The sequence below is a fragment of the Peromyscus leucopus genome, chromosome 1 (genome assembly GCF_004664715.2).
Source record: "Peromyscus leucopus breed LL Stock chromosome 1, UCI_PerLeu_2.1, whole genome shotgun sequence".
Taxonomy (NCBI): domain Eukaryota; kingdom Metazoa; phylum Chordata; class Mammalia; order Rodentia; family Cricetidae; genus Peromyscus; species Peromyscus leucopus.
The window spans coordinates 72,517,540-72,538,525 of record NC_051063.1 but is presented as its reverse complement, the minus strand read 5'-3'; the positions used below and the strand labels follow the sequence as shown (position 1 = coordinate 72,538,525).

Sequence of the window (20,986 nt, the reverse complement as noted above, 5' to 3'; positions counted from 1 at the left end):
TCATCAAGACAGCTATCCGAGCTACAACCTCTGTCCTGTCTGCACGGTCTTCTCTGTGTATCTGTCTTCATGCACCTCTTCTGGGCATGTCCATAAGCTGTGTCCTAGGGGTCACTGCATCCTTCCCACAAGCTCAGCTGTAACTCAGTCTCACAACTAAGACAAGTGAGGCTGTGATCAGAGAAACTCGGACCCAGGATTCATGTGTCTACAAAGGACCGTGGTCTAGGTTGGAGTCATTGCTCTTGCCTCCAACAGTGTGGTTGTTTGGTGGCTGTCTGGCTATCCCACCCACCCAGTGAGCCCCAAAGCAGCAGACGTGCATTCTGATGTGCAGATGGGAAGCAGCCAGCCTGGAGTATGGCTGTCCCCATATGAGCTTCCTGGGGCTGCTGTTACATATGGCCACATACCGGCTTAAAGCAGATACTCGCTCCTATGGGCTGAGAGGCCGGAAGTCCTCAGGTGTGTGTGCTCCCTGCAGAGCCTTGTGGGAGCACCCTCCCCGTCTGTCTGACTTTTGCTAGCCTGGGCATTCCTTATGTCAATAGCTTGACGCTACAGTCTTCTGTGTTTGCTTTTTCCTCTTTGGGTCCATTTAAAGACTCCACTCATGGACTCAGGGCACACCTAGTAACAGAGAAGGAATATCTCCAGGCCCTTAATTACATGTTCTAAGACGGTCTTCCTGGCAAAGTAACAGTTACAGGTGCAAAGAAGGTACAAAACAGACATGTTGCTTTGGGGAATCTTTCTCAAGTCACTACACTACCCAGTATTTGTGAAACAAATAAATGATTATATCATGAGGGTCACATGGCATAAAGTAGCCCAACTCTTAGGGTGGGTAGGATGCTGGCGATTGGACTCAAGGCCTTATCCCTGCTCAGCACTGAGCCCTCCCTCTATGGCTGAGCTCCCCACCCCCCACCCTTTTCAACCTCTCCACCTCTGAACAGGAGGGGTCTAGCAAGCTGTGCTCTACATCAGTAGGGAAAGCAATTCCCTGGGGGAGAAGATCCTCTAAGGAGGCCTCCCTGCTCTCTGGGGGTCAGATGAAGAAGGTGGAAGCTGAGACACAAGGCTCTGTGTGGACAGAGGAAAGTGTTCTCCAAGGGCTTCCCAGCTCAGTCCGCGTATGGCCTTTCTCCCGTCCCACCCTCTATGAAGGTTCTTTTGCTTTAAAGTCAGACTTTAGGATATTAACCCACTGCCCCGCCCTGAGAACAGAACCAAATCTTTGGCAACTTGGCTCTCTCCAAGTCTTGATTCCAGACTCCAGACCCTTGAATTTCAGCAACTGTGACCTCATAGATAAAGCAAGGAAGAGTAAACCAGGAACAAAAGGGACATGATGGGGTTGTATTCAGGGAATCCTTTAGAAGGACAGGCCAACTTCAGGTCGATTCCTCTACCAACCTACAGCGAGGGATTATTGAGGGCATCTGGGGCCTATGGCAACAGAGCCACTACTTAGCCCAGGTCTTGACTCTTAGGAGGGATGGGCTTCCTTTAAACATAAAGGTGTCATTAGCTTCACATTCTTAGGCCCTGCTAGTACTAAAATAATTGTGAATAATTAAAATTCTAGAGTGAGTCTTTTTTTTCCCCTTTTTTTCAAGAAACATCTTTGAAGCACTAGAAGCTTCAGGCATGCTGGCAAAATGATGAGAAATTTCAGCCTGGAGCAGCAGCTTGGGCCCATCCATCTCTGTTGCTGACATCCTGCCCTTCAGGCGAGGCCTTGCTCAGAGTGTTCCACACAGTAGGACTTTGACTGTGAAAGATGAGTTCCCCTGTCCAAAGCACCTGTGAACCAGGATCTGCTGCGCAGACTGACAGTTCTTCCAAACCTTCAGTCCTAGCAAGAGACATCCTTTGCAACCCTTTCTGTGACCGAAATTATTCCTGTTGCCCGTGGCACCCGCCCTCTTTGTGACTGACAGTGTAGGTCTGAAGCCAAGTCACTTTGGAGTTCAAAAGCACAGGCTGCCCATGCTGGACACTTTGAAATGCACCAAGCCTCGCCCCTAATTGCACCCCCACCCTCCCACCCTCACTGATGCCTGCAGTGCAGGATAATGAGTGAGAAAGAACAGAGGAGAGAGACTGAGGGGAGGGGAGGAAATTAGAGATCAGATTTCTTTAATCTGCAGAGTCTATCACAGAAGAATGATGGGAAAGACTCAAGCCAGCATGTAGCTTTGCCACAAAGTCCCAGAAATAAGGGCAAGCAGAACTGGGTAAATGAAAACATCCGATACTGCCTACACCAGCATGCAGCAGCCTGCTTTCCATGACGTCACTATTGACCGGACACTCAAACTCAACAGTGACTGTTCGCAACTTAGTCACAGTAGAAAAAAATAATAATAACGATTTTACTCAGAGATTCTTGTAGGTATGTCTTAAGCTTTTTTAACAAAGGGAAATGTATTTCTTTTGTAATGTGCATAGTGCAAAGTCATTGCAGAGAAAGAGGCATTATCTCCACTTGGAATGTTGCCAAGACAAAAATGTCATCCTTTCTGGTATGTTTTGGAGTGACTGTGGAAAAAAAAAAAGCATTTCTGTTTTTGTTTTCTTTTTCAGGAGAGAAATATACTTGAAAAGTCTATGGAGACTGAATTTACAGTAAAGTAAAATCCTATTGAAATTAGTGTGTGGAATGGAGAACAGGAAGGCTCAGGAAATCTAGTTTCCTTTGAAGTTGCTTGGTAAAATATTCTGACAAAAAGCAACTGGGAGGGTATTATCTGGCTTACAATTCCAAGTCACAGTCCAATGGAGCAAGGAGCTTGGAGTGACTAGTCATTTCCACAGTCAAGAACAGAGAGAAATAAATGCATACTCATGCATAGCTACTTGCTTGGCTAAGCTCAGCTCAAATTCATTTAGTTCAGAGGCATCTACCTAGGGGATGCTGCTGCCCACAGTGGGCTGGGCCTTACCACATCCATTAACAATCTATTCCCCAAACATGCCCACAGGCCAAGCCAATATAAACAATCCCTCACAGTAACCCAAGGCAGTGCTCTCCGCCCAGGTGATTCTGAGTTGTTTCAAGTTGACAATTGGAGCTAACCATTACACAGTGATTTTATGCTAAGCATGCCTGATAGAGGGGAGGCCACTGGGGATGGAACTATAGGCTGAGTGTTTCTATCAGCCAGACATGAATTACATCCACATCCACTATTTGTGTGATCCTACCATATCCTAGAGGGAAATATCACCACCACATTTTCATGCCCAATTTTCTAGTAGAAAAGTGTAGGAATTCAGAGAAAAACTATCTAGGGTCATACATTGTCTGAATGATAAAGCCAGATCTGAATTATTGGACATGAAGGATTTTTCATATCCATTATTATCTTGACAGTCCTCACAATATCAAGAAAAGAAGTGATTTGCATTATGCTGGATCTTCGACCCTTGCAGATGACCTTAGGGAACATGCTATTCTCGTCTCTTGCAAATCTTGACATATGAACCACAAGACCTACAACCTAAAAGACACACCCTTGGTCATGTCTCTCAAGGATTAATTAAGGTTAATTAAGGTGAGAAGACCTAAGTATGGATAGATCACCATGTCATAGGCTGGGTTATTAGACTGAACAAGAAGGGAAAAGATAACTGAATATCAGTATCCATCTCTCTCTACTTCCTGACAATAGAGGCAATGTAACCATGCCTCACATTCCAGCCATAATGGACTGTACCCTCAACTGTGAGTCAATATACCCTCTACCACACACACACACATGCACACCACCATGCACACATATATACATACACACACAACACACACACATACACACATATACCACATATACACATACACATACCACCACACAGACATACCACACACACACATACACACATGTACAACCACACAGACACACAAACACCACACACATACACACACATACCACACACACACACACACACACACACACACACCACAGTATATATACACACACCACCACACAGACATACAACACACATACAACCACACAGACACACAGACACACACACACCACACATACCCACCACACACACATACACACACATACACACACACACCACACAAACACACACCACACACATACACATATATACCATACACACACCATACACATACACACACACCACACAAACACACACCACACACACACAAACACACACCACACCACACACATACTCCATGCATACACACATAGACACACACGCCACACAAACACACACCACACCACATACATACTCCATGCATACACACACACACACACACACACACACACACACACACTTGCTTGTCTCAGGTATTTGTCACACAGCAGGGTAAGTAACTAAAGCACCATCCATGGTCATTGGGAACATGAATGATGCTAGACCGGCAGATCGTAGACTTACTTCCAGCCACTGTGTGCCAGGAAGCCCCATTGACAGTACCATCCTCCTTCTGAAAGTCTTCTGTGTGGCACACTCGCCTCCTGGCATCTGTCATGAGGCGGTGAGTGGAGGCATAGGAGTACGCCAGCCAGCGGAACACGTGATCATCAGGGGTTGGGGTGTGCTCCTGGGTCTTCCACAGGGACCGCACCATGTCATAGGGGTATGCCACCACTAGCTCACCCCCCTGTAGGTTGCCTCCCAGCACAAAGGGGATCTTCTCCATCCAGGCAATGACAGCTCTGGTCTCCATGGCCACCTGGGGGTATATAAATTTAACAAAGAAAAGGAAATTGCTTCACTGCCCTAGCTTTCAAAAAGGGAATTTTTTTTAATCAGGAATTTTATGGAATAATCATAGAAATAATCAGAATCTCAAATTGTGTCCTGGGAAAACTGGACTTTGTAGAAGCAGTGGATAAAAAGGGGAGGGTCAGGGAAATGTCCAGTTTCCACAGCACGATATTTTAGTAAATCCTGAAGAGGGGTTAAAGTAATATCATTCTGTAATTCCAGTGAACTCCTGGGTCAGGAGTGTCCACCCACAACTACAGACAGCACAAGAAAGACACGAAATCAGTAGTATGTCTCCAGATGAAGGCACACACCCCAAACCCACAAACCTGAATCTCACTAGCCAAGGCATCAGCTGACTTTTCCTGCAAAGGGCAAGATGGTAACTATTTGGGGTTTTGTGGGCCAGGCGGGCTCTGTCACAGCTACCCAACTAGGTTCCTGTAGCAAAGAAACACCAGGGACAAAATGCAAACATGTGCCAATCAAGGCCACTTGGGAAAGCAGGCCTGTGTGGGCCGGAGTTTGCGGACCTCTGCTCCGTTGAATCTAAGTCAGCCTTAAAATCACTCTCAATTTCCATAAAACGGAGAAGGATGTGTTTGGGACATCATAGGAACACAGCCCTGGCTCCCAGAAGCAGCACACACAGCTGTTCATGCCCCAAGGGTGACATGAGGTGGTGAGCACGACTAGGAAGAAGAGAAAGTCATGGAGGGCAGCAGTGGCGCATGCCTTTAATCCCAGCACTCGGGAGGCAGAACAAGGCCGATCTCTGTTAGTTTGAGGCCAGCCTGGTCTACAGAGTGAGATCCACAACAGGCACCAAAACTACACAGAGAAACCCTGTCTTGAAAAAAAAAAAACAAAACAAAAAAAGATGTAAAAGGACTTAAACACAACAGAAAGGAATGGGCTTCATTTGAATCAGGATTTAAGCAAACGGGAGGAGGGTAAAGTGGAATGGAGAAGTGAATGGGCAGAGTTCACTGATTGGTATAAGAAATAAAATGATAACTCTGACCGGATACCTTGCAATATCAAGAAGAAAAAAATCTTATTTGGGGCTAAGGAAGACTCCTTGGGTAAAACTACTTGCCTCACAAGCCAGATGACTGGAGCTTAATTCTTAGAACTCACTTAAAATCCAGATGTGGTAACACACATCTGTAATCAGCCTTCAGAGAGATGGGAGGCAGGGACAAGAGACTTACTGGGAAGCTCACTGGCCAGTTAGCCTGGGTATGTCCATGTGGTGAAAAAAGCAAGAAAGATCCGGTCTGAACGAAGTAGAAGGAGATAACTGACTCCTGAAAGCTTCATCCGATCCCCCAGGTGTGCCACGGCGTACACACACCCACTCACACACGTACTAGAGCTCACACATAGAAAAAGTTAAAATTGGAAAAGAAATGACTTATTTTAATGTAATAATGGTAATATCTGCAGATCTCAAGGACAGCTCCCTGTAGTTTAGAGATGCCTGTTGAAATGTTTACAAATGAAATGACATGACGACGTGATGTCTGCTTTAGTAAGAGGGAGGAGGAACGCCCGGGTGGAGGAAGCGTGAGTTGGCACATGTCAATGCTGACATGCGTACCTGTGAGCCCCTACTTCTTCCTTCCCTTCTACACAGTTGAGTTTTTATGGGGGGAAAAGTTATAAAAGAGGAAAATTACAGCGTAAAAAGATCAAATTCAAAGGTTGACATGGTTTAATATAGACGTGTGAATCAAGTCAGATTATAATAAATCACTGATTGTCACACGAAGATAATGTCAGCAAGACAAGGTTGATGCCAACAGAGGAACCCTGGGAGTCACTGCCTGTGCAGAGGGAAACGCTGACTCGGGTACAATGTGCTTGCTGAGCTCCATTAAACTTGATTCTGGTGTTTAAGCACACCACAGGCCCTGAGTCAGGTTAATTATGGAACACGTCTCATTGCACAGAATCAATACCAGTCCGTGCTGTGAACCCACAGTCCCACCCCAGACCCGGGTCTCCATAGCAGTTGCTATGCACCTGGGTGACTTCAGCCCCTCACACACTCCATTGCTTCCCATCCTAAATGAGATGGCTCTCATTTCCCCTCCGTTTTGTTTTAACTGCCCATGAAGATATAAAATTTACTCTTTGGTTTTACCTGTCTTTTCAATTTTTTGTAACCCAGTTTATGCTCCTAGGATTCATTCGTGATTCTGATGAATGCTACTGCCCAGTCTTTTCCACTTTCCTATGAAGAGATTGTTTATCTACATATGTAATAATGGACTTTCAGTAGTCAGTCTTCCGCTGTAAAGAGTCGTGCATTTTGAACTCTCTGGTACTACGTCCTGGTACACACCTCATCAAAGTGAAATGGCCACATGTCACCAGAACTCATCTTGTCTATGTCATCAGAAGTGGCACTGTTTATATACCTAGCAATTAGTGAAAGCCGGAGATAATTTCTTGGGAGTATAATTGACATGAATGAGGATAATGATAGTAACGAATCCATGCATTCTGGGGGTGGTTATTTTGTTTCTTCACAACTCTGTAGTTATAAAGAAATTCAGTCAAATGACTCTGCAAAGCATTTCCACAATACCAGTTTGAAAAGTAGTTAGGACCTCAGACTATTCCTTATTGCTGGAGAAGACCAAAAAAAAAAAAAAAAAAAAAAAAAAAAGCAAAGAAATTTTGTCTTATTCTCCCAGGCCACATCCTCTGCAGATACCAGCAGGCATCCATTGGCCCTCCTCTGCCCTACAAATGAGAGGTTTTCTTCACTCACTGTGGCATTTTCAGACAGATACCACTCAGGGATGGCAATGTAGTGGTTGGGAACTTTCCTTGGGGCATTCTGCCGGTCTTCTGCCTCCCAGAGTAGTGTGTTCAAATCCGGAAAATTGTTGTTGATATCGATCCCATCGTGGGTCCAGCGTCCCAGGGACCAGCCTCCCAACTCGGAGCCCTAGAGAAGATTCAGAACGTAAAGAGCTCTCAGACTGAAGGAGAACCTGGGATATGGAGTGTGTGTGTGTCTCCTGTGTGCATCTCCAAATCTCTGAATGCTCTTGGCCCCAGAAAAGGCATCACGGGAGAATATAGAAAAACCTGCTCCTGATGTCTGATAAGCCATAAATACAGTTACCTCGCTCCAAAGATGGACACCCAGAGGCCCACTCATGCCATATGGTCAAGCTCAAAGGCCTTAGATCTCTTCTTATACCTCTTCCTTGCCCCTCCCTCCACTGCTTGGCTGAACCTCTGAAAAGGAAGAAGCCTGGAATGGCAGCATTGCAGGATCATTTACTCTCAATGCAGGACCAATGCGTTCCCCCTGCTCTGCCCAGAATCCTGGTTTGTTTGTTTGTTTGTTTTTATTCTTTGCTCTTCAGCTCTTTGGGGGTGCACCACCCAGTTCCCAAATAAATACAGAGCCGTTTTCTTTCTTATGAATTCCTGGCCTTAGCTTGGCTTATTTCTAGCCAGCTTTTCTTATTTTAAATTATCCCAACTACCTTTTGCCTCTGGGCTTTTATCTTTCTCTATTTCTGTATACCTTTCTTTCTTTCTTACTCCGTTGCTGGTTGTGTAGCTGAGTGGCCCCGATGTCCTCCTCTCCTCCTTTTTCTTGCTCCCCTCTCACGTTCTTCTTCTCCTCTTTATTTTCTCTGCCTGCCAGTCCTGCCTGTTTCTCTCTCCTGCCCAGCAGTTGGCCGTTCAGCTCTTTATTAGACCAATCAGGTGTTTCAGACAGGCAAAATAACCCAGCTTCACACAAAGTTAAACAAATGTAACATAAAAGAATGCAACACATCTTTGCACCATTAAGCAAATTTTTCACAGCATAAATGAATGTAACACATCTTAAATTAATATTCCACAACACCTGGCTTTAGAGTTAGTGTTGTGTCCACAGCCGTACTACCCTGAATGTGTCCAATCTTGTCTGATCTCAGAGGCTAAGCATGGCTGGGCCTGGTTAGTACTTGGATGGAAGTTATTGTTATGACTGATCATGTATTTGTGCCAGAACCAACAAACACAACTAAATGCTATACTTTAAAGCTTGCATTTGACAGGCACCTCTACTTAGACAGTGCTCTATTTTTATGCCAAATATTGCGAAATATCACTAGTGATTCATGACATGATTTAATACAATTATATACACATCTATGGCAGATACAAATTTCATGGGATAACTAGAACACAAAGTATAAGCAATATCTCAGAATAATCAAAACAGTCATTGTTAGGTGACAGGTGAGAGTATTAGAGATAATAACCACGGCTAGCACGTGCCTCAAAAGTGCTAAGCCAACCCGAGGGGCTACTGCCATGAGGTGTACTGTTACACCCTGGGTATGGAACAATGGCACTACTCGTGTGGATGCTCTCTAGCTGGTGGACATATACCTCTCTCGGGGTCCCCATCGGTTTCAGTTCCTGCTTTGCATCCCTTAGAAACCTTAGAAGAAACCATCAGAAGGAAGGCAAAGCAGCTCCTGCAGGCAGAGGCTGCAGACACAGGCTGCCACCATGGGGCAAAGAAGGCAAAAGAGGCTGGGGAGATGGCTTAGTCGGTAAAGTACTCGAGGAGCAAGCATGGATTGAAATCCTCGGCACCCAAGTAAAAAGCTAGGTGCAACAATACTTGCCGGTAACCTAGCACTAGGGAGGCAGAGATGGGTGGATCCCCAGCACATGATGGCCTGATGGTCTAGCTGAATCAGGAAGTTCCAAGTTCAGCCAGAGACCCCATTTCAAGAACTAAGGTGGGGAAGCTATTGAGAATGACACACAATGTGGACTTCAGGGCCTCCTCATGCACACACACACACACACACACACACACACACACACACACACACACGTACACACACACACACATACACGTACACACACATGCACATGCACACCCACACAGATACATCACCTACACACATATCAAAAACAAAAGAAAGAATAAGCACACGCTGGAGCTGGGATAGCCTGTTGCTTTCAGATGGGGGCTAGAACACACTTACTCCTTCGTAGGCCTTCTCATAGCCATCGGGATTGAGGGAGGGTAGAATGTGGATCCGTGTCTCTTCCACCAGGCGGACGATGCGCGCGTTCTGCGCCAGGTACTCCTGGCAGAGGAACTGCAGCAGCAACAGCAGCAGCTCACGGCCTAGCACCTCGTTGCCGTGGGCCCCTGCGATGTAGTGGAACTCGGGCTCACCTTGACAGAGACAGAGACACAGGCTCCTGCAGGCATCCACATGGGGCCAACAAAGGTTTGAGAGGACACCAACACCTTACGGCTGTATTTTCTTGCCTTCCAAATAAGCCTCCAAAATTATATTGGAACAATAATTTTAATTTAATTTAATTTAAACAACATTTTTTTTTCGTTTATTTTACATACTGAGCACAGTTTCCCTTCTCTCCTCTCCACATCCCCCACCCCTCACCCCACCACACCCCACCCCCACTTCCCATCTACTCCTCCTCGTTTTAAACTCAAATGCTCAAGCATGTAAGAAAGACACAGACAACAAGCCTGAACAACCAGACGGGGGGGGGGGGGGCCGGCAGGGGGCGTTCTTACTTTGCAAGGACAGACCAAATATCTCAGTACTTATGACTACAAGCTAAACACAAAGTGCTGCCTTTGCTTTTCTCCTCTGTGGTGCAGTTTCCCTTGGGGAAATTTCTTACTATGTTTTACAAGGAGCCAAAGATGAATGACTACATGAAGAAAATCATCTCAAAGGGGATCGGCAAGAACACAGTTGGGTTAATGGTCTGAGTAATTTCTCTTCCAATACTTAGCTTCTTAATGAGAAGTGCTATGGATTCATGTGTGTCTCTCTAAAATCCATGTTCAAGTCAAGACCCTGTGATAGTATGAAGAGGTGGGGCCTGTAGAAGGGGATGAAGGATTAGCATCATCTGAGAATGTAGCCTTCCACCCCCTTGTATCATGCAAGGGTAAGGAGAAAACAGGTCATCACCAGCCAGATTCCAGATGTGCTGGCATCTTGACCTTGAACTTCCCACGTTCCACAATGGTTAGAAATAAATTCCTGTTATTTATAAATAATGCAATCTTGGCTATTTTGTTATAGCAGCTAAACAGACTCAGAATATCAGTGCTGGGAATGGCTAATCACATTTCATTTTCTTTCCTTGACAGGGCTGCTATATATGAAGAAACATGATTTTATCCACAGGTAAGGCCTTAGAAGAAACTCCTGAGAGGAACTGCTAAGACACAAGACACAGATGAACGATAAAGTTACACATATCTTTTGCACCTAAATTTTAATGGGTTTTGACAGCCTAGCTAGTTTTACCAACAAGAAAACTGGAAGCCCACCCAGCATGCAGGGACTTGGAGTAGTGATGTCTGAATAGAAAACAGCTGAAGGCAGGCAGCGTTTAAAGACAACGTAGACGTTCTTCAAAAAGAAGGAAGCCCCACAGTAGGGAATGTGGAAGGCATATTTGTAGTCAAAACATTTATGAAACTGTCTCTTTACCTAAGATAATGAGAAGCTAAGTACAATATTAATATGGGCAATGCTATCTCGCATGCCTGTGGTGTACAGGTCTTCCTTTCAAGTGTGTTTTCCTCTTTAGGAATGTGGCAATATCAGGAACTGATACATGTCTCCAAAATTCCAACTTCCAGATTTCATTCCTCTACTAATTGTAGTTTCTCAATAAAGTTAGTATTTTATAGAAGAAGGAGGAGGAGGAGGAGAAGGAGGAGGAGGGAACCCCCTTCACAAATCAGAGTCCAGAATGTTCTCCTAGAAGAGGAATCTGTCTTGTATCCAGCCATTTTTTTTTCTTTATCTTGTGCTTGGTCTCAGAAGAAGAGAGCACAATTAAATGTGGTCCCTGTGCAGCAAAGGAGGGGGCTCCTAGCCCAGGGAGCTTTGTAGCTCTTCTAAGACATGAAGGGCACAGGACCAAAATTAGCTTATCGGTGTGATTTATGGGATAGGGGCTCACGCCCTGAATCATGAATACTCTCATGTAGGATGCGGGGAGATGCCTTCAGATAGATGAGGAGTTATTGAAGATGGGGCGCCATCATCTTGGCTGGGGAGTTGGCATCATCAGTGCCAGCTGTGAACCTGACACAAACCTAGTATCACCTGGCAAGAAGGAACCGCAGCTGAAAAAAAAAATGCCCACATCAAATTGGCCTGTGGCCATGTCTGTCTGTGAGGTTATTTTCTTAACATCTAATTGATACAGGAGGGCCCAGCCCTGTGGGTGTGCCACCCCTAGGCAGGGGATGCTAGACTGTATTTAAAAGGTAGCTGAGAAAGGCAATAAGCAAACTTCTTCCATCGCCTCTGCCTCAGTTCCTGACTCTGATTCCTCCTTGAAGTACTTCCCTGGTTTCCCTTGATGGGGAATTATTACCTAAAACCAAGACAGACCTATGGTGATATTTTATTTGTATTAAAATGTTATTTGTATGTTAATAAATAAAGTTGCCCGGGGGTCAGAGCTAATTAGCAAGCCATAGGAAAGCAGGGCAGTGGTGGCGTACGCTTGTAATCCCAGCACTTGGTAGGCAGAGCTAGGTAAGTCTCTTTGTGTTCAGGGATACAGCCAGCATTGGATACACACGCCTTTAATCTCAATACCAACTACAGAAGACCTGGAGGTCTATACAGACAGGCTGCAACTAGGCGGTCATGTGGTTGGGTTTACAACCAACGAGAAGGCAGAACAGGAACTCTATATAAAGACTTTAATACAGGAAGTAGCTCTCGTTCGGAGAGGTAGGACCACCGCAGGAGGAAGGGTAAGGTTTTAGCTCTTAGCCCTGACCTCTTGGGTTTCTTCTTTGCATTGGTTCTGTGTTTCTTATTTAATAAGACGGTTGGTTACATCTACATAGACCCTTTCCTCCCAAGCTGCTTTTGGTTATGGCGTTTATCACAGCAACAGAAAACAAAGGCAGAAATCCTTCTCACCAACTTCATGTTCCCCAGGATGGTCAGAGATCTCTACAGCATACAACTTCAGGCCCTGGTGGCTTTTGCCAATGTTGTAAATTCTGGTGATATTGGGGCACATTTCATTCACAACCTTCATCAACTGAAAGACAAGGTAAATGCAAGATTTTGAATGGTGATAGCTGCATGCTAAAAAAAAAAAAAAAGACAGTGTACCCCCCAAAAGACAGCTATTTCCACAGCCTCGTGCCTCAGCATCCATCTCCATCCCACAGCCCTGCTGCTATACCTCTGTCTAGAACACCCTCTATGGTTTATTTCCCAGGATAATACCCACCTTTCCAGGCCCTGGCCCTGTACTCTCAGCACACTCGATTATTACAGTTATAGCGTCTTGCTACAGACTGAAAGTCTGTGTCCCCCAGATGAAATCTAATCAATGCAACAGAATTAAAAGGGGAAACCTTAGTCCAGCAAGATGGCTCAGTGTGTAAAGGCCCTTGCTGCCAACCTGAGTTCCATCTCTGGGAACCACATACAGGAAGGAGAAAACCAACTCCCACAAGGTGTCTTGACTGCAGCAAGTGCACAGATGCACACATATGCCCATATCCCAACACACCTAATAAATAAATATAATAAAATATTTTTAATAAAAAGAAGTGAAGCATTAGGTAGTCATTATGTCACATGGTTGGAGTATTGTAAACAGGATTAGAACCTTTTAAGAGGCAAAGGACTTGTATGTGGAGCTGTGGGAAGGCCACATACACATATGGACTAGTGGGTGAGCCCTCAGCAGATACCACATCTGCCAGCACCTTAACTACAAACAAGGCCCTCCTATTGTCTACTAGTCAGCAACTCGATGACATTTCTGCTATGACAGCTCCAACAGAGTAAGGCATCTTCCTGAGTTGGTATTTTTACCTCTCTCAGATGTATGTGGCTAGCACAAAGATGTATTGCATTCTCTTATGTTGCATTTATTTAATTCTGGGAAGCTGTGTTACTTTGCCTGTCTAAAACACCTGATTTGTCTAATAAAGAGCTGAACGGCCAATAGCTAGGTAGGAGAAAAAAATAGGTGGTGCTGGCAAGCAGAGAGAATAAATAGGAGGAGAAATATGAGAAGAGAAGATGGAGAAACAAAAGGAAAAGGAGAGGAGGACATCAGGGCCAGCCACCCAACTATACAGCAAGCCATGGAGTAAGAAGTAAAGAAATGCATATAGAAAGATAAAAGCCCTGAGGCAAAAGATAGATGGACTGATTTAAGTTAAGAAAAGCTAGCTAGAAACAAGCCAAGCTAAGGCTGGGCATTTATAAGTAATAATAAGTCTTCATCTATTTACTTGGGAGCTGGGTGGCAGGCCCCACAAAGAGTAAGAAGTTAAAAAAAAAAAAAAACTACAAAGGACTGCATGTGGTGGCCGTGGACACAACCTCATGGGGCCAAGTGGGGCAAACAGGCTGCAGTGTGGAAGGGACACACATGCCATGGTCTAGATTTTAAAGTCAGCTATTCAACTGACAGCTTCAGTCTATGAGAATGATGTGAGCTATCAGGGAATTTGGTGAGGCCTCTGCCAGGATAATAAGCTTCTGGGGGGATGGAGGACAGTGGCACCCTCTCCTCAGAGGTTGCCTTGCCTTGCATCCCTGACCAGTGCTGTGAGCAATGATTTGCTGGGAGAAAGGTGTTTTGCAATCCCCAGGGCACCAGAAGCTGGTTTAAAGAAAATTGTATTCTGCTGTAGGATGGCTTTCTGTATGCTGTGAATATGTGTTGCTCTGATTGGTTGATAAATAAACATGCATTGGCCTATGGCAGGGCAGGATGGAGCCAGGTAGGAAAATCCAAGAGAGATAGTGAGAGGAGAAAGGAGAGGGAGGAGATGCCGGTGGCCACTAGGAGAAGCAAGATGTAAAAGTACCGGTAAGCCATGGCCATGTGGCAACTTATAGATTAATAAAAATTGGTTAAGTTATAAGAGCTAGCTAGCATGAAGCCTGCCATAGGTCAGAGAGTGTGTAAATAATATTAAGCCTCTGACTAATTATTTTATTTTATAAATGGCTACAGGACCACCAGGCTGGGAGGGGCCAGGCAAGACAAGAGGAACTCAGGACCAGAGAAAACTTACAACTACATTTGGCATGTGGTTTGGAACTCAATGTGGGGCATGAACCCACGACCCTGATATTAAGAGTCTCATGCTCTACTGACTGAGCTAGCCAAGGGACTGCTGGGCCAGGAGGGGCCAGGCAGGACCAGAGGAACTCAGGACCAGAAAACTGTCTACTACAATATTCTCTCTATATTTACTGAGGACCCGCTCTCCTCTATGTTTATTGTGGATCCCACTCTCTATATATACTAAGGATCTCACTCTCTGTATTTACTGAGGATCTCACTCTCTACTTTTACTGAGGATCCCACTCTCTTTATTTACTAGGGACCCCGCTCTCCTCTATGTTTACTGAGGATCTCACTCTCCATATTTACTGAGGATCCCACTCTCTACTAGGCACCATACAGACTGTAGACTGAAGAGTTCAGAGGATTATTTCAGGCCTATGTGTTAAGAACAGAAGGGACACTCTGGTACTGGCAGAGCAGAGGTAGAACACCCTGGCAAGGGTGGTAGGTAGGCAGTATCCATTAAAAGGGCTCTACCACTCTGAAATACAAGTTGGAACTCCACACACTCCTTTCTCCTGCAGCAGTGTGAAAGATGGCCACAGTGTACTTGTCTCAAGTCCTCCTGGTGCACTCATACTCAGACAAGGATCTCAGCAGGTCCTGATTGGCAAATAAGCCACTGTCTTGGGTTCAGACCAAAGATGATTTCTTTAAGAATAAGACCTAAGTGGTCCATTATTAACCTGGCAACAAATATAAGCTTCAAGCATAGGCCTGGCTATCCTTTGCTGTTATGTTACCCTCTATCTTTAGTGCAACCAGTATGAAAGATCACAGCCTACGTATTGGAGGAAGACTAATAGCTTCCCCTGGATGCACACTGTAGTAATGGATGCAAGCCTCCTGGGCTACAAAACCTCAGGATCCCCTTTCTTCTTTGTATTCTCTCCTCTACTGGACATTATTTCCCAACCCTGCTTTCTCTGCAGTGGTCAGGGTTAAATGAACCATGTCACTGGATCATCGTACTAAAACCAACTTTCCCTCATAAGAACATGAGAATTTGAAGAACATTAACCTTTAGGAAGGCCCTTTATAATTTTTCCTCCAGAGGAGCACTCTGGAATACCCTGAAGCATATCTTGTGTGGCCACCATCCCCATGGGGATTGATCTGCTTGCTCTTCCCAACAAGGCTATCATGAGCATCACCAAGGAGGAATCCATCTACTTAAATACAACTCCTTCTGTGAGAGAATGTAACTTCTGGGTCCTGATGAGAATTAGACATTCTTTTTATGCTACTCAGGTCAGTGATGGCTAACCTTGACTGTCAGCTTGACATACCTGGGACCTTGACAACTGAAGAACTGCCTTCATAATCTCGGTCCTTGGGCATATCTATGGGACATTTTCTCGATTGCTAGTTTATGTAGAAGGGCTCAGCTGTCTCGGGGCAGATGATCCTGGGCTATATAAGATAGCTGAGAAGCCAGGAGAAACAAGCCAGGAGGCGGCACTCCTCCTTAGTTTTTGCTACAGTTCCTGCCTCCAGGTTTTTGCCCTGACTGACTGATGAACTCTGAAGGATGAACTTTAGCCAAATGAACTCTTTCCTCCCCAGGTTGTTTTGGGTCATGGTGTTTTATCACAGCAACAGAAACCAAGCTAGAATCAGGTCTTTGTGGTAAATACGTGGGGTGACAAGCAGAATAAGGAGTAGGATTTCCTCAGGGACCAGAGCACACATCCTCAACAAAGGCTGAAGAAACTCGTTCTGCAGGTCTGACACATCTTGTATACCATGGTGCATTTGGCTCCTCATAGCCCAAGCACCCTCCCCGCCTGAAAAATAGTCTCCATTAAAAATTGATATGATGGAGGGGAAAGTGACTAAGGAAAGACATCGAGAGCTCCTTGGAGAGGGAGGGGAAGTGACACAGAAGAGAATAGCGGGGTTTGCTGGACTCGTTCATCCCTGAAATGGGAAGCACATCACCATCCTAGTACCCGCTGAAGTCTGGGCTCCTCTCTTGCCCTCCTTCGTGAAGAACATAGAATAATGAGATGATTTTCTAGTAATCCAATTTTCGGTAATATATCTGAAGGAAACTGTTCACGAAGAAAGCTAAAATTATACACATGATGACACTGGTTGTAGCATGTTTCCTCCGTTGGCATAGTCATTAAAAAACTGGGAGATTTCCAAATGCTTCAGAGCAGGGGGAAAGCTGTTAAACCGCAAGGCATCCACTCAGGGCCCATGTGGCAGAACTGGAGGCAGTGGGGGTTGGGGGGGGTAATGTTAGGGAACCAGCGCTAACTGAGAGACATGGAGCAAAGTCAGAGCTACATTCTAATCACAGTCATGCAGAACCTGTGTGAACACGAGTTCGAGCACTAGAGGGACAGAAGTGTGTTGCTGTAGCTTGAGTGTATGTGATCCCCAAATTCACAAGGTAGAATCCAAGACTCAATTCCATAATGTGTAGGGGTGGGGACTTTTCTAGGGGGTGATTAAGTCACATAGGCTCTGCCCTTATCAGTGGAATGAGTATCCTTTTAAAGGGATAGGAGGAAACTAGGTAGACCTTTTTGCTTTTCCATCTTCCACATGATGACCTCCAAAACAAGGTACCATATTGGAAGTAGAGGGCAGCCCTCACTAGACACAGAATCTGCTGGTTCCTTGACTCTAGGTCACCAATATCAAGAACTATGAAAAATCAACTCGTATTGTTTAGAAATTATTCATTCTCTGAACTTTTGTTAATCTGTGAACAGACCAAGACAAGAAAGATGTAAAAATTACTGATTCATCAGTACAGTGAGTTCATGGAGGATCCTTTAAACTAGGGGTTCTCTGTTGAATGTAAGAATATAAGATATAAGATATAAGAATGCTGGCCCAGTGAATGGAAGTGTCTCTTAAAAAGTTGTTTAAAGCAACATACAAAAGGTTTTCTTCCATCATCTTTCTTCAGAGACTACCTCTAATCCAATGGAAAAGGAATTCCCAAAGGGAAGAAACCACACTGAGGAGCATCCATGGGTCATGTGGTGGTTTGAAAGAAAATGGTCTCCAAAGGGAGTGGCATTAATGGGAGGTATGGCCTTGTTGGAAGAAGTGTGTCACCGTGGGAGTAGGCTTTGAGGTCTCCTGTGTTCAAGCTACACCCACTGAGACAGACCATTTCTTGTTGCCTGAAAGTCAAGATGGAGGACACTTGACTATGCCTCCAGCACCATGTCTGCCTACACACCACCATGTCCCACCATGATGATAACGGACTAAACCTCTGAAAATGTAAACCATCCCAATTAAATGTTTTCCTTTGTAAGAGTTGCTGTGGCCATGGTGTCTCTTCATAGCCATAGAAATCCTAACTAAGACAAAAATTGGCACCAGGGACTGGGGTATTGCTGTGATAAGCCAGACCACGTTTTCCTTTGGAGTAATATAGACTTTGGTACTTTGGGTTAGGAAAGCAATGGAATGGTTTAAGTACTGCATAATGAGCCATACTAGTAGGAGCATGGAAGACAATAGTGCTGAAAATGATTTGAACTGCATCAGGGCTAGCTCAAAAGGTTTCAGAGGAGAAGAATTTTAATATGTTCCCTAGAGAGTGTTGTTGTGATACTTTGGTGAAGAAAGTGGTGGGTTTTTGCCCTTATCTGAAGAGTCTGCCTGAGGCTAAAGTAAAGAGATTTGGATTAATTCCATCGGCAGAGGAAACCTCAAAACAGCTTAGTAGAATACAGACTCTGTCGTGCAGTTACTAATGTTCATGCTTCTAAAGATTTATAACAAAAAGAAGCAAGTAAGGTAAAATACAAAATGTACAATCTGAGAAGAAAAGGAACACCAGGGAGTGGAATGAAGCTAAGTCCTGTGGTCAAGGAGATAAACAGATCAAGAAATGAAAAAAAGGGAGTGGTGACCTCAGGGCAAGATCCCACCCAGCTAAATTTCTAACTTGTGAAAGGGAATTAAAGAAAAGCTTAGAACCAGGTATGGTAGTACACACCTTTAATCCTAGCATTCAGAAGGCAGAAGCTGGTAGATCTCTGACTCTGAGGCCAACTTGGTCTATAAAGCAAGTTCAAGGACAGCCAACCTTAAGCAGTAAAGGAAACCATGGAAAACAAAAAGCTGGTGAAGATGTAGCTGCAAAAGGAGGCCATGTTCCCGGCCCAGCAAACAGTGGAACTTGGCAGCTTCAGCCACTTTAGAGTTAAGGATAGAAGAAAGGGGTTATGGAATTTGCCTCCATGACTAAGGAAAGCGGCTAAGGTCAGGCATGTGTCAGGGGTGTCTCTGAATGGAGGCCTAGAAAGGCCATTGTGTGAAGCTGTGAAGTTGAAGCCTGGATTGCCTTGGAGACCCCAAGATGTTAGAGATACCAGAGTCGTGGGAAACCTGCCAAGGAGAGCTGCTAACAGGGAGTGGAACTAGCCCAAGAGAAAGAAGTGTGTTGCAGTCAACAAAGCTGAAAGGAGTTAGAGATCTGAAGAGTGTTTTGACATCAGACATGGAGATGCAGAGTTTGGAGTTTGCCCAGCTGTTTTTTTGGTCTTGCTTTGGTCCAGTATTTCCTCACTATGCTTCCTTCCCTGTGTTTTGGAATGATAATGTATATCCTGTGCCATTATATGTTAGAAGTATGTGATCTGCTTTTTTTATTTTAATTTTACAGGGGGTTACAGTTATAAGATTGCATGAGTCTCAGAAGAGACTATGAACTTCATATTTAAACGAGGTTGAGATTGTTATAGACTATGGGACTTTTGAAGTTGAACTGAATGCATTTTTGCATTATGATATTGCTATAAGCCTTTGGGGGCCAGGGAGTAGAATATATTAGTTTGAAAGAAAATGGACCCTAAAGGGAGTGGCACTTTTAGAAGGGGTAGCCTTGTTGGAGTAGGTGTGGCCTTGTTGGAGGAAGTGTGTCACTGTTGAGGTAGGCTTTGTGGTCTCCTAAACTCAAGCTAAACCCATTGGGACAGACCACTTCCTGTTGCCTGCAAGTCAAGATGCAAGAAACTTGGCTACTTCTCCAGCACTAAGTGTGCCTACATAACACCATGTTCCACCATGATGATAATGGACTAAACCTCTGAAAATATAAGCCACCCCAATTAAATGTCTTTCCTTTATGAGAGTTTGCCGTGATCATGGTATCTCTTCACAACAATAGAAACCCTAACTAAGACAGGTCAGAAGTTTGGTTGTCTGGATTCCCAGACCTACTACCTTGCTATGGCTTCCCACCATCATCACCTGTCCTCACACTCAGGCTGATCACACAGCGTATTAGCAAGCTCAGCTAACTTCCCTCACAGCCCAACGTCCCTGGCCATCCTCAACCATCCTCTACATAGTACAGCAAGCTGCCCTACAATTCCTGTCCCACCCTTTAACTGCTATCTACCTGAATCACATTAAATAACAACATAACCTGTATCTCCTAAACATCTGACACCTAGCCATATCATGGCTCAAAGCAAAGACAAGTGACACTTTCCTAGGAAACCAATATCTTTTCTACCTGGGAAGGGCAAGCCATTCCCAATGAGAGCATGCCACACCCTACCTCAAACATACTCATGGCTCAGGTCAACTACCCACCTCAAAAATACCTCTCCCCTCATACCCCTATCCCAAAAGTTCCTTTCCTAGGGACTGTGGTGGGGCTCACAAACCTTCCCTCCACATAGGGAGGAATGCAGCTCACTCAGGACCTGTCTTCTTTCCCGGCACCCACCTGATACTCCTACTCCACCCCTTTGTTCTTGCTGGCTTATTTGTTTGGACAAGATCAGTCTTCTTCCCTCTCTGCTAACATCTGCAGCAACCCAGATATCACCTATTCCAGCTACAGTCAAAGCTTCTTCCAGCCATGGGTAAGCAAACTCATCTATCCCCATCCCATCTGTCATGACTATAATGATGATGTTAAGCATATGTATGATAAATTTCATATTACAGACATTACAAGTGACAGAGTCATTGCCCCCATCATTCCAAATGAAGGAGATGAAAAATGCACATTTACACAAGTGACCAGGAAGTCATAAATACATATACCAAGCAGATCTCCAGTGTTCTCTTGGCATAGTTC

The 20,986-nt window shown here is 44.7% G+C and overlaps 1 protein-coding gene across 1 annotated transcript in view; it reads right to left on the bottom strand.

The window, feature by feature from the left end:
* Cpxm2 (carboxypeptidase X, M14 family member 2) overlaps window positions 1–20,986 on the bottom strand; it is a 118,835-nt gene that overhangs the window by 5,786 nt on the left and 92,063 nt on the right. The window contains exons 8-11 of the mRNA XM_028868477.2: window positions 12,732–12,855; window positions 9,774–9,970; window positions 7,532–7,711; window positions 4,417–4,714 (exon numbers count right to left, since the gene is read on the bottom strand). Of these exons, the coding sequence (XP_028724310.1) occupies window positions 4,417–4,714; window positions 7,532–7,711; window positions 9,774–9,970; window positions 12,732–12,855 (799 nt within the window). The remainder of the gene's footprint in view (window positions 1–4,416; window positions 4,715–7,531; window positions 7,712–9,773; window positions 9,971–12,731; window positions 12,856–20,986) is intronic.